General features: G+C 35.3%; 1 protein-coding gene across 2 annotated transcripts in view; it reads left to right on the top strand.

Moving 5' to 3' along the window:
• The window catches only part of TNPO1 (transportin 1), a 98936-nt gene that overhangs the window by 43678 nt on the left and 40055 nt on the right, over positions 1-15203 (top strand). The window contains exons 1-6 of one of the 2 annotated variants that reach the window (XM_036278559.1): positions 408-525; positions 659-772; positions 3558-3633; positions 7653-7802; positions 10803-10909; positions 12834-12967. In XM_036278559.1, coding sequence (XP_036134452.1) covers positions 668-772; positions 3558-3633; positions 7653-7802; positions 10803-10909; positions 12834-12967 — 572 coding nt within the window. In that variant the 5' untranslated portion in view covers positions 408-525; positions 659-667. Of the gene's footprint in view, positions 1-407; positions 526-658; positions 773-3557; positions 3634-7652; positions 7803-10802; positions 10910-12833; positions 12968-15203 lie in introns of those variants that run through there. The other variant, XM_036278558.1, reaches the window with a different exon arrangement.

Genomic DNA, 15203 nt, shown 5'->3' on the forward strand with positions numbered 1-15203 from the left:
TTATCGAGGTGTGGGTTGTGATTGCAACGCATTTTTAATATTTTAGACTAAATATTAGTACTTAGTGTTTATATGTCAAATTGAAATGTAAACATTTTTATTCTCACTAAGTACTGTTGAACTGTCAGGGGAATTATTAGGGGTGTGTGTGTGTGTTCTCCTATTTCAATCATCCTATATTTTTCACCATGTTAACTGAAAATATAATAACGAAAATTAGATCTCTTCGGGTGTTTGGTTGGTGGTTTTGATAAGGATTTGACTTTTAATTAGCCATTAAATCACTAATAATCTGGACGGAACTAGAGTTGGATTGGGTTGGAGAAAACTGCGTGGCATTAGGACCCAGGGGGCTCCCGTGAGCGGATCTAGGGGCCAGATTGCAAATTCGCGGTGACTCAGTCTGGTCGGCTCCTTGCGCTCGGCGGTCGCGGCGGCAGGAGCAGCAGATATTGGCGGCCGAGCTGCCAGGATCAGTTCCCCGGGGTTTCGCGGTCCGAGAATTCCTTTGGGGCGCCCACACAGGTCCGAGGCGTCTGGGGAGCGCAGGGGTCGTTCGGGCGGGGAGAAAAGGGTTGCTCGGCGCGGGAAGCCCTCGGGCCTGTGCATGGGGAGTAACATTTACTCCGTCTCTTCCTGTGTCTGGCTTTATTTGCAGCAAACCAAAATGGAGTATGAGTGGAAACCTGACGAGCAAGGGCTTCAGCAAATTCTGCAGCTGCTGAAGGAGTCCCAGTCCCCAGACACCACCATCCAGAGAACCGTGCAACAAGTATCCTTTCCGAGGCCTCGCTGCCGCCCGCGCAGCTCGCCCCGCTCGGGCCCGCTCCCGGCGGCGGGGTGGCGCCCACCGCCCCTCCCCCTCCTCCCGCTCCCTGGATCCCTCCGCCCTCCGCCCGCCTGCGGGAAGAGGCCCGCCACCCCCGCTGCCCTGCCCGGAGCCCCGCGCACGCGGCCCTTGTGCTCGGGTCCCGGACGCCGCCGGGGCCGCCAACTTCCGGCCCGCGGGAAGCTTGGACTCCGGGCCGCCGCCCGCGATCGCGACATGTGCGTATCGGGCCGCCACGTCCCGGCCCGCCCACCGCTGATCTGCCGAGGGGGTGGGAAGCGGCGCGGGTGGGATGGCCCGGGTGCGAACCCCCGATGCCCCGGCCCACACAGTGCGCCCGGCGCCGTGGGGCCTGCGGGCTGAGCCAGAGGCCAGGTGGAAGGCACTGTGAGCGGCGGGGTTCGCCCGCTAAGCGTCCGGCCAGAAATGGGGAGGAGCTGGCGCGGGGTTTGAACTGACATGGTGTTGGGCTTGGGGTTACTTCCAGGCCCTGCCCTAAAAGGGTTTGAGACCTAGAAGTGATGAATTTCAGACCTCAGCCCTGGGCAGTTATACTAACACCTGTTACAGGCTCCCTGGCTCCCAAATGAGATTTTTTTTTTTAAATCTTTGGCTCAAGGCTGTCTGTTCAATTATCCAGCTTTTATATTATGGAGTTTGCCCGTGTAATGGTCCTATTGCTATGGTTTTAGAAAAGGCAAAGAGTAAGAGAAGCAAAATCTGCTTTATATGCTTTCTGTAGTGCCCTAAACTGTGTACAACGGGTGAATTCTGATTGGAGCCAATAAAGGAAACAAATTCACTCACCTGATCATAAAATAACCTTTTGTCCCTATTATTTTAAGACCAAAGTCAATTCTGAAAAAAATTTGCTTTTTTTGCATAAAAGCCTCTTGATTTTTATTTTTAATCAGCAAAATTAATGTGGAATTTGGCAAGTAAGCTCTTTTAGTGTAGTTTGGGCTTATTTAAATTTGAAATACAAAAAGGAAGTTTTATATATATACATATATGTGTGTGTGTGTGTATATATATATACATACATACATATACATACACACACACACACACACAATTACCTGAAAAGAAAACACTGGTACGTTTTGAAGAAGTACTACATTGTTGTAACTTAAAATCTTAACTAGGTTAGGTAATACTTAGCCTCTTGGTTAATAATGCTGCTCATTTAAAAATGGAGGTCTGCTTGAAATTTTTTTACAAGCCATTTTGTTTGAATACTGTTAATACCAAGGGAAGAAGAATAGTTGGGGGGTGTATTACAGCTTGCATCCGAAACCCTTTTATGGCTCAGTCTTAATTTGTGTTGTCATGGCTCTTGGGAATGATAGAAGTTGATATTTAATGATTTGAAAATATTAAATGACAATTATTTTCTTAAGTTAGCCAAGCCCCAAACCATATTTTAATTTCTAATATATTACTGAATATCATACTTTCTTGTTTTAGTATGTATTTATTAAATACCTTTTGTATGCCTTATACGGGACTTGGGCTAACAATCGAATTTAAAGTTGTGTTCTGTTTGCCGGGAGCATTAAATGCCCTCTACATAAGGAGTAAGTTAAATTTCAGTAGATGCGATCAGTTTTTAAAATCCGCATTACTTTATATTTTCAAAATGCCTAATGACTTTATTCTTTTGTGTCTCTCTGGGAAAGATTGGATTAGTGTTTTTGTTTTTGTATAGGCTTGAGCACTTTTTGAAATACCATTATAATAATAGTATGTATAGGTAGCACCAGTTGTGAGAAAGTAAACCTTGTCAGGAAATATTTATGAAAAACGATTAGCCTATCAATATGCTGTTAGTTTTGGCCATTCACTAAAAAAAGAAATCACTGTTGTTTTTTTTCTCTTGGTCAAAGATGGTAGTCACACCTTGAAATTTTTCTAGATAGCGATTTTGCTAGTTAATTTACATTCTGACCACTAGACATTGAGGGTATTTAGTATGTAATAGTTAATACATTGTACTTTGAGTTTGTATCATGGATTTAATTTTTTTTTCAATTAGGTCCATTGAGTAAAAACATAATATTCCTTTATATTAAAATACAATTAAGGATGTTATTTAAAATTGTGATAGAGGTTAAGAGTGCGTGAAGAAAGATAAAACAGTATTATGTCACTGTTGCCTCCCAAAATAATAAAATACCTGCAAATTTGGGCCACTGGAAATATTAGATCTTGAGGGTGGTAAACAATTGTAGAACTATTGCAGCATAGTAATTGCATAATACTGGTTTTATTTTATGTGATAAAATTGGATATATATACTTGTGCATAAATGACATTTTATCTTAATGTTTGAACTCTAAAAAACAAATGAATAATAAAAGCACTTTTTAAGTTAAAAATTTAGGGGGTTAGGGTTTTTAAGTTTAAATCAAAGAAATTGTTTTGAAAAATATTTTTACGATTTTGAACATGCTGAAGGTGGAACTTGGCTTATGTTGTATTGGGTATAATTGATATAAAATATTAAGGTTAATATTTCAGCAAAAAGTACCTAAGAAGTTTAACACAACCACTAATGTGTTCTTGGAATAGCATATTGTTGGTTTTAATAAGATAACTTTATTCTGTTAAAAAAAAAAAAAGCAAGGCTAAAAATACCACGGAAAGGAGTTCTTGATTTTAAATTAAAAATACGTAATTTGTTTCTTAGATTACACTGAGAAATTTCCTTAACTACTGTTTGTTCTAGAAACTGGAACAACTCAATCAATATCCAGATTTTAACAACTACCTGATTTTTGTTCTGACAAAATTAAAATCTGAAGGTAAGTACACGAAGTGTCTCTAAGGCCTGTTAAAATGTACTGGGGATTATTCATTTCAAAGGATTTCATTTTGTAGTAACCACTTGCTTTAGAGATGTGGAATAATCAAAGAGACGTGTTACTACTATTCTAAGCATTTAGATGCTTATAAGTAAGCATTAAGTTGTTAATTGAGTGTTTTTCTAATAAATTTCTGTATTCTTTGCAAATGAAAAGAGTTGCAGTCTACTTTGGTGTTTTGCTTCAGTTCTTGTACAAAAATGTCATACTGATTTATTCCTTTTTTTATTCTCACCCAAGGACATTTTTTCCATTTTTTTGTTCAGATAGAGTGGGAGGGAGAGAGAGAGAGAGAGAAACATAGACGTGCAAGGGACACATCAAGTGGTTGCCACCCACACTACCCAACCAGAGCCAGGGACAAACTGCAACCGAGGTACGTGCCCTTAACAGGAACCGAACCCGGGTCTCTCAGTACCGCAGGCCAACACTCTAACCACTGAGCCAAACCGGCCAGGGCGATTTATTCCTTTTAATACGTAGAATGAATGCAGGATTTACTAATTGACTGAATCTATGTGTGTTACAGAAAATATTTGAAAGTTCATATAACCAAAATGAAAAATTACTTATGATCTCATCACCCAGAGAGTAATTCTACCCTCTTTAAATGGCTATGCACTATTTTAAAATTTAGTGAAAAAAATGGGAACATCTTATTTATAGGCACTTGTAACTTTTTAAAAACTTGTAACATTTATTGACTATGCTTGTGTAACTTTTAAATTTAAATTACTTCTATGACCATTAAAAGCCTGAAAGTGTATGATTTTTAAATGGCAGTCATTTGATTTTTTTTCTAATATATTTCTTTGCCGGGTACTTTGTAGGCTCAGGGCAATAAAAGTGAACAAAATAAACGAGAATCTCTGCCCTCATGGAGCTTACGTTGTAGTGAGAGGTGTTCATAGAGTTCTTTCAGTTGAGTATGTATTCCCTTCTTGGAATAGTCAGACACAGAAAGCACTCAGATGTTTATTGAACAATTGACTGGCCTGTAAATGACAATACAATAATATCCTATACATTGATTAGTGTTTCAGAAGCCTTAATGTAGATAGTAAAAACACTGCACTTGGAGTTAGGAAATAAGTCTCAGACTCTGACACTCATTTCACCTCTTTTTTTCCAGCTATAAAATGCCTGTTAGACTACCAGATCATCTGCAATGTTTGAGCTCCAAGCTCTACTTGGTTAATGGCCTTAATATGTAGTAAAATCTCATTGATATTGTATTCAGATTTTGATAATCCATACACAGTACAGTGACTTATTTCGAGTTATTTTTCAATAATTTTCTAGTTAATTGTAGGGGTTTTAATTTGTGATTGAGGGATGTAATAGAAACTTCAAAACTTTCAGTTTGGCTCAGCAGTTGGAGCATCAGCCTGTGGTCCAGAGAAGCCCGGGTTCGGTTCCTGCTAAGGGCACTTAATTCGGTTGCAGTTTGTCCCCGGCCCTGGTTGGGTCGTGCGGGAGGCAGCCACTCGATATGTCCCTTTCACATCGATGTTTCTCTCTCTTTCTCTCTCTCTTCCTCTTCCTCTCTCTCCTTCACACTCTGTCTGAACAAAAAATAGAAAAATGTTCTCGAGTTAGGATAAAAAAAACTTTCTAAATCTAGGTTTTAAACTAGAAATTCTATCAGCTTATCTTTAAATTTAGCAATTAATAATACTAATTTGATAAATATACTTATGATACATTGTTAGTAAAGAAAGTTAATTTTCCCTACCTACTACAGTAGTTTAAATCCATACTATTTGTTTTTTTTAAAGAACTTATTTAGTAAATGAATGTTTCTAAACTGTAATTGTTTTACTTGAGAATAGCTGTTCATTCTTTCATGTCCTCATCCTAAATTTCAAATATTAAGATGGTTAAAATATTACTCTTTCTTAAAGCTTTCTTGGGGTATAAAGTTACATCAGTAGTATTTGAAAAAGCAGACAAACTTGTTCAGATAGTAAGAGAAGTTGGTGTAACTGCCTTCAAAAAGACCCGTTAGTTACAAAAACACAAAATGTTGGAAAAGATTTTATTCAGGTTTTCCTGACACTAACTAAAATGTATTTTTTGCCCTGGCTGGATTGATTACTTAGGTGGTTAGAGCAGCATCCCAATACGTCAGAATTTTCTGTGCGATTCTTAGGGCATATACAGGAAGCAACCAATAAATGCATAGATAAGTGGAACAACAGTCCATACTTCTCTCTCTCTCCGCCCCCCCCAAATCAATAAATTTATTTAAAAATTGAAATGTATTTCTTCTGTTCATTAGTCACCATTTCTCAAAGGACATAGTAGGAGCTTTACATTTGTATAACACTGATATTCTTGTGTTCACTCATTTATTTTTAATTTTAATTAAAATATTTTAATATAAAACATTTTTATTTTAAATCATTTCACTTTGTTATTTATTAACTCTTTATTTTGTAACCTTTATTGTAAAAACAGTAAAGTGTAATGTATTTCTTGTAAACAAATACATATGCCATTTAAAATAAAATGACATGACTGAACTAATGGGCTAACTTAAGACTAAAAAGTTTATTACTTAAAGAAGTTAAATATCTGGCTATTTTATGGCAGTTTTAAACTTTGAAGAGAAGTTAGAAGTGTTTTTCTTTCATTTTAATCTTCTCGTTGAAATGGGTTGTAATTGAAACTGGGAAGTTTTTAAATGGGAACATAAAATCTCTGGCTATATTATTGTGATGTCCTGGATGGGGTTTGTGTGCACAGAAACTTGGCTATATTTTTGCCTCTCCATGTGTCTCACCCTTGAATATTTCAATGCCAATCAGACTTTAGGGGCATACTACTAATTAGAACATGCTTGGGGCACTTTATTTTTTAATAAGGTATGTGAAATAATAGTACTGTAAGAGTATATTTCATTCAACACACCAGTTCTTTATGTCTTCTAGCCCTTTGAGGAGGGTTAAACTACAGTGCATCATGTGTAGGCTCTGGGGCCAGACTCTTGAGGTTGATATTTTGGTTTTCCCACTTAGTAGCTCTGTGACTTTGGCAAAGGCCTCAGTTTCTTCATTTGTACAGTGGGAATAACTATGGTCTCATGAGGTTGTAAGGGTTAAATGCAAACTGCTTGTAAAGCATTTAGCATTGTTTAGGACCAGATAAATATTCAGAAGATATTAACTATTGCAAATAGTGTTGATGGTGATGCCAATTGGTAACACAGCAATTATATTCTACAGATATTAAATTGCTTCTTAAAAGTTTGTTTACACCATCTCTGTATTAAACTTTTAACTAAATTCTGCTTTTAAAATACTTCTAGAAATTTTAAACTTGTTTTACCTTTTTTTTTTTTTTTTTTGTAGCTCAGAGGCAAGTGAAAAACATGATATAAATGAACAGCAATTAATTTGTGTATGAAGGTGATCCCATATATGCTTTGTCCACTTGATTTTTTTAATGGGATATTTTTAGTGACTAATACTTTCAGATTTTTAATTTGATGTTTATATCAGGTTTCAGTAAATCTTGAGTACAGTGGCCATATATAAACTAAATTAACTCAAACTAAATCAGTGGTTCTCAACCCAGTGTAATTCTTCTCCCCCTTTTTTCCATTTCCCCCAGAATTTGTCATTAACTGGAAACATTTTTGGTTGTCACAACTTGGAGAGGTGGCATTTATGGCTTGTGATACTGCTAACTATCTTACAGTGCACAGGACAGCACCCCACAACAAAGAATTATGTGACCCAAAATGTCAGTAGTGCTAAGGTTGAGAAACCCTGAACTATAAATCAAGGAGCTAATCTTTTGAAATCATTTGTGATATTTTTCTTCTGGTTATAGCAAAATTATTGGAATGTTGGAATCAATTGTTGAATATAAAAAATTTTAAAGTTACTGTTCTTGGCACATTTAAAAATGAAACTGCTTTAAAACTCAGTACTGTTGTTATTATTTTACTACAGATGAACCCACAAGATCATTGAGTGGTCTCATTTTGAAGAATAATGTGAAAGCACATTTTCAGAACTTCCCAAATGGTGTAACAGACTTTATTAAAAGCGAATGTTTAAACAATATTGGTGACTCCTCTCCTCTGATTAGAGCCACTGTAGGTAAGTTATATTATTAACATTTTGCTTATTTTGTTTGTAACTGGGTTGTTTTTTGATATGACAGATGATTTTCATAGGACGTTTTGTCATTCATTTCAAGTTGAATTGTGATGGAAATTTTTCATTTCCACTCATATGCTTTTGATGTGTTTATTATAGCCTTGATGATGCCATTGGAACCTAACTTTTGTTTTTATAATTAGCCTATGGTAAAATTGGTTTTGTTAGGTCATTTTGCTTAAGTCACAGAACCTATCAGTGACATTAAGTGAGAACTTGTTATACAGTAGTTTATGAGTCCAGTGTTCAACTTGTTTTCAGTGAAAAAATGACTATTGTTTTGTGTAATATTGAGTTAAAATGCTTAATTATAACTGGTATAAATAGGTTCAGAAACAAGTACATCTAACTGTTGGTAAGCACATGCATCACCTGATGGAAGAAGAAATGGGCAGGTATGCTCTAGAGTCACCTACTGATGGGCAGCAGTCAGTATGCCATGGGCCTTAAGTAGCTCAATTTTACAAAGATCTAGAAAGTTTCTGTTAATCTGGCAGGTTGGCTAAATGGCAGTCAGTTAATCTTCAAAAGAGTAAGTCGTTTTTATTAAAAAGTCTTTACTTTTGTATATTTTGTTTCATGATGGATTTCAAAAGTACCCAGTTTGTCTCTTAAAAACCAGAGGCTCTGTGACTTCCCACTAAATATTTACGCATTAAAAACTGCCATTATTAACACTGATTTTAAATGGGATGGGTAGAGGGCATTTGTAATTTGAGAAAAGGGGCTCCTTAAGTTATTCTGATGGATCATCGAGTACCCTCCTAATGCTCTACCAACTCTTGACACTGGTAAAAAGAATGGTAAGTGTATGTCAGTCTTTTTTTTAATGTTTTAGTCTTAACAGTACATATTGGGAATCTTGCCAAGGAAGGGCCACATTTAAATGACTGTGTGGTAATTTATTAGATGAATCTAAAATTGTTTCTCCTGTTAATAGATGATTGGTTTATAATTTTGTTATTTCAGTCAACATCCCTTAATGTGTGATTATACACTTGGGGGACGTTTTCTATAGAATTAATTCACAGAAGTGGCATTACTGGGTCAAAGTGTGTTGTTTAAACATTTAAAATTGTAATAGGTATTGCCAAGCACAGCAATTTTCACTCCCATCTTTTTTAACAGAATATCTCAGTTTTTCACTTTTTGCATTAGAAGACTTTTCAGGAGTGAATGAGATTATATGGAGCCAGATAAATTTGAATTTTTTAGTCTGTCAACATTCTTTAATGATCTCTTAGCAGAAGTAGTGGATATCAGCAGTCTATTAGTACTAGGGTGTTGCTTATGTTTATTTTTTATCATTGCTTGTTTAAAGACATGCTTGGTTTACTTTGGGCAGATCGAGAGCTTTCTGTTTTCCTCAATTCTTTTATATTTTAACTTCGGGAAAGAATAATTGGCCAGAAGGAACAGATCTATTAGTCTTACTGCTTTTTAATTTTACTAGAATTCTATTTTATTGTAAGGGTGGTGTCTTAAAAATGCTATGTATACATTAACCCTTACCATATAATTTAAATTTTTTTTAGCAAAGAGTAAATATTAGCCAACAGCTTTACATTTTTTAGCTCTTCATCGGGAATGACCTTCTCAAGACTAACAGTGAAAACTTCAAAGAATTTATGTACACAAACAGTGGAATTTGCTATTTAATAATAACCATTAAGCATTTACTGTATGCTAAGATACAAGCATTTTGTGTGCATATCACTAAATTCCCAAAATAACTAAAAAAGCACTTTTTTAATTTTTACAAGGTAGTATTTTGAAGTTTAGAGTACAAATAATTTTCCTGTCAGAGTTTTTATAGTTTTAATAATGATACTAAAAGATCTATAATTGTCAAATATATTAGTTATTAATATTCAATTTATTAAGGCAGAGGAAAAGATTAACACAATTTTTGTGATATTACTACATTTGTTTGTATTAATACAAAATTTTGTCACATGTTCATGTAACTATCACAACTAAGCTGCACTTCTACACAGTTGAAATAATCCAGTCAGAGTGACATAATCAAGCAGCATGTACCCCTCAGTTCTCCAAGATCACCTTGCTGGTGATTCATCCTTGATCCAGTAAGTGGGAAACTTTGTAGGAGTGTGTCCACACTGAAGGGATGTTGCAGACAAGAGTGAGCATGTAGAATTATTCTCCATTGATGGTTTATCTACTTTCTCTCCATACCTAGATTCCTCCATGGCTGTAATCCTAGTTTAAGTCAGGAGCTGTTTTTAACTTCTTGATTTTTGTTTGTTTTGTTAATCCTCACCCAAGGATATTTTTCCATGGACTTTTTAGATGGGGGGAGGTGGGTAACATTGATGTGAGAGAGAGACACATTGATTGATTGCCTCCCAAATGAGCCCAACCAGGGCCAGGATTGAACCTGAAACCCAGGTACGTGTCCTTGACCGGAAATCGAAACCCAAGGCCCTTTGGTCTGCAGGCCAATGCTCTAACCACTGAGCAAAACCAGCCAGGGCTTGATGTATTTTTATTTGAACCTCCAGGGCTTGATGTATTTTTATTTGAACCTAACAGTCATACTCCTCACCCAGTGATAAATTATACTAACATTTTTGTGTATTTTTTTTCTATTCTTTTGTATGTAATTTCTATAAAATAGGAGTGATTTTAATTAGTGGAACTATTCTTGGAGAAGAGCAAGTTGTAGTCTTCTGTACAGATGCTTGTTAAAAATAAAAAAAATGGTGAAGTTAAAAAAACAAGACGAGAAACATCTGATTTATGGTGTGGTGATGTAGGAGTCCTTGATGAATGTTAATTAAATGATTTGGAAGTATTAGGCTGATTTGGGACATTTAAATAAGTGTGTGTGGTTTTGTACATGTTTGTGTGTAGTTGTTCACATGGCAATATCTAACATAATGCAGTCAGATTTCCTAAAGGTATGTGTTTTCTTTCAAGGTATTTTGATTACAACCATAGCCTCCAAGGGAGAATTGCAGAATTGGCCTGACCTCTTACCAAAACTCTGTAGCTTATTGGATTCTGAAGATTACAACACTTGTGAGGTAAAAATATTTGCTTCATTATGGAATTTTTCTTGCCATATTGTATATTAGTAACTTTTGAAAATTTTTCTCTGAAAATATTTCAAAACTTAAAAGCCTAGAATATGTGTATATATGTAATAAACAGCTATTGTCAAGTTTAATCAGTTGATGTGGTATTTTTTGAAGATAGACTTGACTTAGTTTACCAAATTCCCAGACCATGACTATTTTTTCAGCTTCTCTAAATTGTCCTTGTACCTCTTACTGTATGACATGTCTAGCCTAGTTTTAATCATGCATTAATTATAATCTCTCATTGTTTGCCACTGATCAAATCAGTAGCAACCTTTCCATTTGGGGAGGTGAGGGAATCTGGATTTCTTCTACAATTTCGCACTGTTAATGAGTGCTTTAAGAATTTGTCATTAGCTGGGCTTCTAGTTTGGATAGAAATCTGTTTTAAATGGAAACCATTTTAGGTGTTTTGTGTAAGGCATTGACCCTTCTTCCTCTCAAAAAAGAGCAAGGTTTGGAAGCAGGCAGGCACAGGAATAACCTAACATGAAGAAATCAGTTGGTCTTTGTTGCCAGGTCTGACTTGAGGAAGGGGGAAACTGGAGAGAAGGAAAGTTAGCAAAGCAAGCTTTAGAAAAGACTCTAAAAAAAACAACTTGAATTCTCATATATACATTTTAAAATAATGCCATAGAAAAACACTGATAATATTTCAGAAAAACTGAAAAAATATTTAGTCATCAGGTAACAGTTGGTTAAAAGTTAAATAGAGTGCCTGGCCAGGTGGCTCAGTTGGTTGAGTGTCATCCTGTACACCAAAAGGTTATGGGTTCTATCTCCGATTAGGGCACATATGAGAGGAACTGATGATGTTTTTCTTACGTCAATGTTTCTGTCCCTTCCTCTCTCTCTAAAATAACACAACTATCCTCAGGTGAGATTTTTTTAAAAAGTAATTATATTTTTTTAAAGTTAAATAGTGCTTTGGTATAATGGTAACAACATAAAAGGAAATCAAAATTTTAAGCAAGCACTTTCCAAGAATAAGAAAATTTAAACTGCAATAGTCATGAAATTGTGGAGGAGTTACTATATAAGTCATACTAAAGAGACAATATTTCTAAATTAATTGTACTATGGAGAATAAGTTCCAAGGTGCTGTCGATGGAATTAAAAGCAGTAAAGTATGTAAGTAGATCAGCTAATAGGTTACATATTGTGTACAAGAGCTCTAAGGTAGACCATTAGGGGTAAAAAGGCTATAGAGAAATAGTTGCCAATTTGAATTGCCTACCTTTTTAACAGATTTTGTCACCATTATCCAGTAAGTGGTTTACATATAAGTAATTTTTTAACGATATTGAGACCTCTTTTGTGCTTCAAAAAAAGAGGTAGTACAGTGGTTAGATGTATTTATATTAAGTACAGAGTTTTACAAACTGATAATATTTAAAAGAGAAAAGTTAATGTTGACTTAAAATTGACAAGAATGTTTCAAAGTTAGGATTTTGAATTAGATATTACAGTCCCTGCGAACCAAAATATCTTCTCAGCCAGTGTGGCTCAGTTGGTTGAGCCTCGTCTCATGCACCAAGAAGTTACTAGTTCAATTCCCAGTGGTTTCGGGCTCAATCCCCAGTAGGAGGCATGCAGGAGGCTGCCAGTCGATATTTCTCTCTCTCTCTTCCTCTCTAAAATCAATAAAAATATATTCTTTTAAAAAAAATGTATCATTATATTTAAACTGAGATTTTAGATAACTCAGTGGTATAGTAATTTGTCTTAAAATTGATTAAATTTACAGATTTGGTGAGGAAGCTTTTCATGTGGACTGAGAACGTTAATTCATACAAATTAGTCAGTATTCCTCAATTTGCTTTTAAAATGGCTCTATTTTTTATTTTAATAATTTAAATGTCTTTTATAGGGAGCATTTGGTGCCCTTCAGAAGATATGTGAAGATTCTGCTGAGATTTTAGATAGTGATGTTTTAGATCGTCCTCTCAACATCATGATTCCAAAGTTTTTACAGTTCTTCAAGCACAGTAGTCCAAAAATAAGGTATCTATATAGCCAATAATAAATTAATTGATAAACTCTGAGCCTGACCACTTTCTTATTTTTGCATTGTCTGATATTTTTGTGACTGGCTAAATATATTAGATACACCACAAAGGTGAATTTTGATAACTGAAATTTATTCCCTTTAAAACAAAGCCCATGAAATGTCGACTTTTCTAATGAAATTTCGACTTTTCTGATGAAATTGTCATTGAATATGATAGTTCTACATGTTTAATTGCATTTATAATGGTTAACATACATGCTTTTAAGGACCTTTATGAAAGGTTAGTGTCCAGTGTATTGGGAGGGGAGGGGTTGTTTGTATTTGCAGCTGTGTAATATATAAAAGTTCCTCTAGTATGACATCTAAATTATTAAATAATTTTATTTTAAGGGGTTTAAATCTACTTACAAAAATTTTTTAATCCTGAAGGTGGAAGGATTTTTGAATACACTATGAAATCACATAGGCCTGGTTAGCTGGTCCTGAAGTTAACTTAGTCTGTTTTCTTTTATCTCCGTATCCCTAATTCCTTGAAAACTGCCTAGCATATAGTTTTTGAACTGTTATATTTAGAATATTAAATTAACCTTTGATTAATTTTGTTTTCTTCAGTTGTCCTATCACACTATAATTATGATGCCTTTATTACATTGTAGAAGTGTGTGAGGCTCTGGAACTTCACCAAAAGTTCTCCAGCCTGCTGTGCTTTCCCCCCTCCAATTATAATTTTTTTCTAACTTGAACTTTGCTAATTTTTTCTGTGGAAAAGACATTACTTTTTCTTCTGTCAAATATATTATTATGTAAATTAGAAATTATGTAATATTTAGAGGCTTCAGTAATGTCCAGCTGAATGAACGTTAGTGTATAGGCTGTAACTATTAGTTCAAGATGCCCATTGGGGCTTACTTCAAGATTCCAAGCTGTATTTCAAAGGATTATGGTTTCAACAGTGTGACCAGAGAGTAAAACAGGAATCTTTTTCTTGCTTAAATTCTCTTACTTAGTTCTTACATTTGTACCTTGATTTAATTTTACTTTTCCCCTTCAGCGGTACGTATATCCAGTGTTAAACTCACAGTGGAAACTTATTAGATGCTTATTAGTGGTAATGTCATGCAAATAAACATTTCCAAAATAAAAATTTACACTTTCTGGAATAGGAAATTAGATAGAACAGTTCATGTTCCCTAGGAAATCTCCCCCTTTTAACATTTCAACTCTCTCTGAAAGTCAATGGGAAAAAATATCCTTGGTTGAAAATTTAATAATAATAATAATAATGTTATTAATCCTTGTCTTTAACTTTATAAAAGGAATTATACTGAATTTAATCTTTGACTTCTTAAATTTAATATTATGTTGCTAAGGTTCATCCATATTGTGTCACTATAAGTTATTTGACTACTGTGTATTATTCCTTTGCATGACAGTTACACAGTTTATTCATGTACACATATACACCCCAGTGGCCTTCGGTTGGCTTCTAGGTTTTTGTTATTGTGGGTAGTGCTGCTAAAAACATTTATATGTTTGTCTCCTTTTGTCTATTGCAAAAGTTTCTCTTAGGAAGACAAAGTCTTGGGAAGGAATTTTTGAGACATAGGGCAGGCCAGTAACTCAAGGAAATAACTGCAAACTTTTCCAAAATTATTGCATCAATTATACTCTTTATTAACAAAGCAAAGAATTTCCTACGTACACATATTCAGCTTTTAATACTGTCCCACATTATGAATTTTGCCAATTAAATAAATATAAAATGGTCTTTCATTATGGTCATGTTGAACGTTTTCTATGTTTGTTGGCTGTACATGGTGATTTTCTCTTCTGTCTTTTTCCCACTGATTTTTAGAAGAAGCGGGGAGAGAGAGAGAAACATTGATGAGAGAGAGACAACAATGGGCTATCTCCTGCATTCCCCCCACTAGGGATTGAACCTGTGACCTCTTGGTCCATGGGTTAGTGCTCAACCACTGAGCCACACCGGTTGGGCTCTTCTATCTTTTTTTCTATTGGGTTATTAGAATAGGTGGTATACAGGACAGTAATAATTGATAAATAATATAATTTTATGATAAATACTATGGAAAATGATAAAAGGGTTAGACCGTGATTCAGAAGTATTTTGTATAAAAGGTTTTCTGTAAAGGTGACATGCAGACCCTGAACAAAAGTAAAGTAGTAAGTCTTTGCAGGATCAAGGGGAAGATGGGGGAACAGCAAGTA

The sequence above is a fragment of the Molossus molossus genome, unplaced genomic scaffold (genome assembly GCF_014108415.1).
Source record: "Molossus molossus isolate mMolMol1 unplaced genomic scaffold, mMolMol1.p scaffold_m16_p_3, whole genome shotgun sequence".
NCBI lineage: Eukaryota > Metazoa > Chordata > Mammalia > Chiroptera > Molossidae > Molossus > Molossus molossus.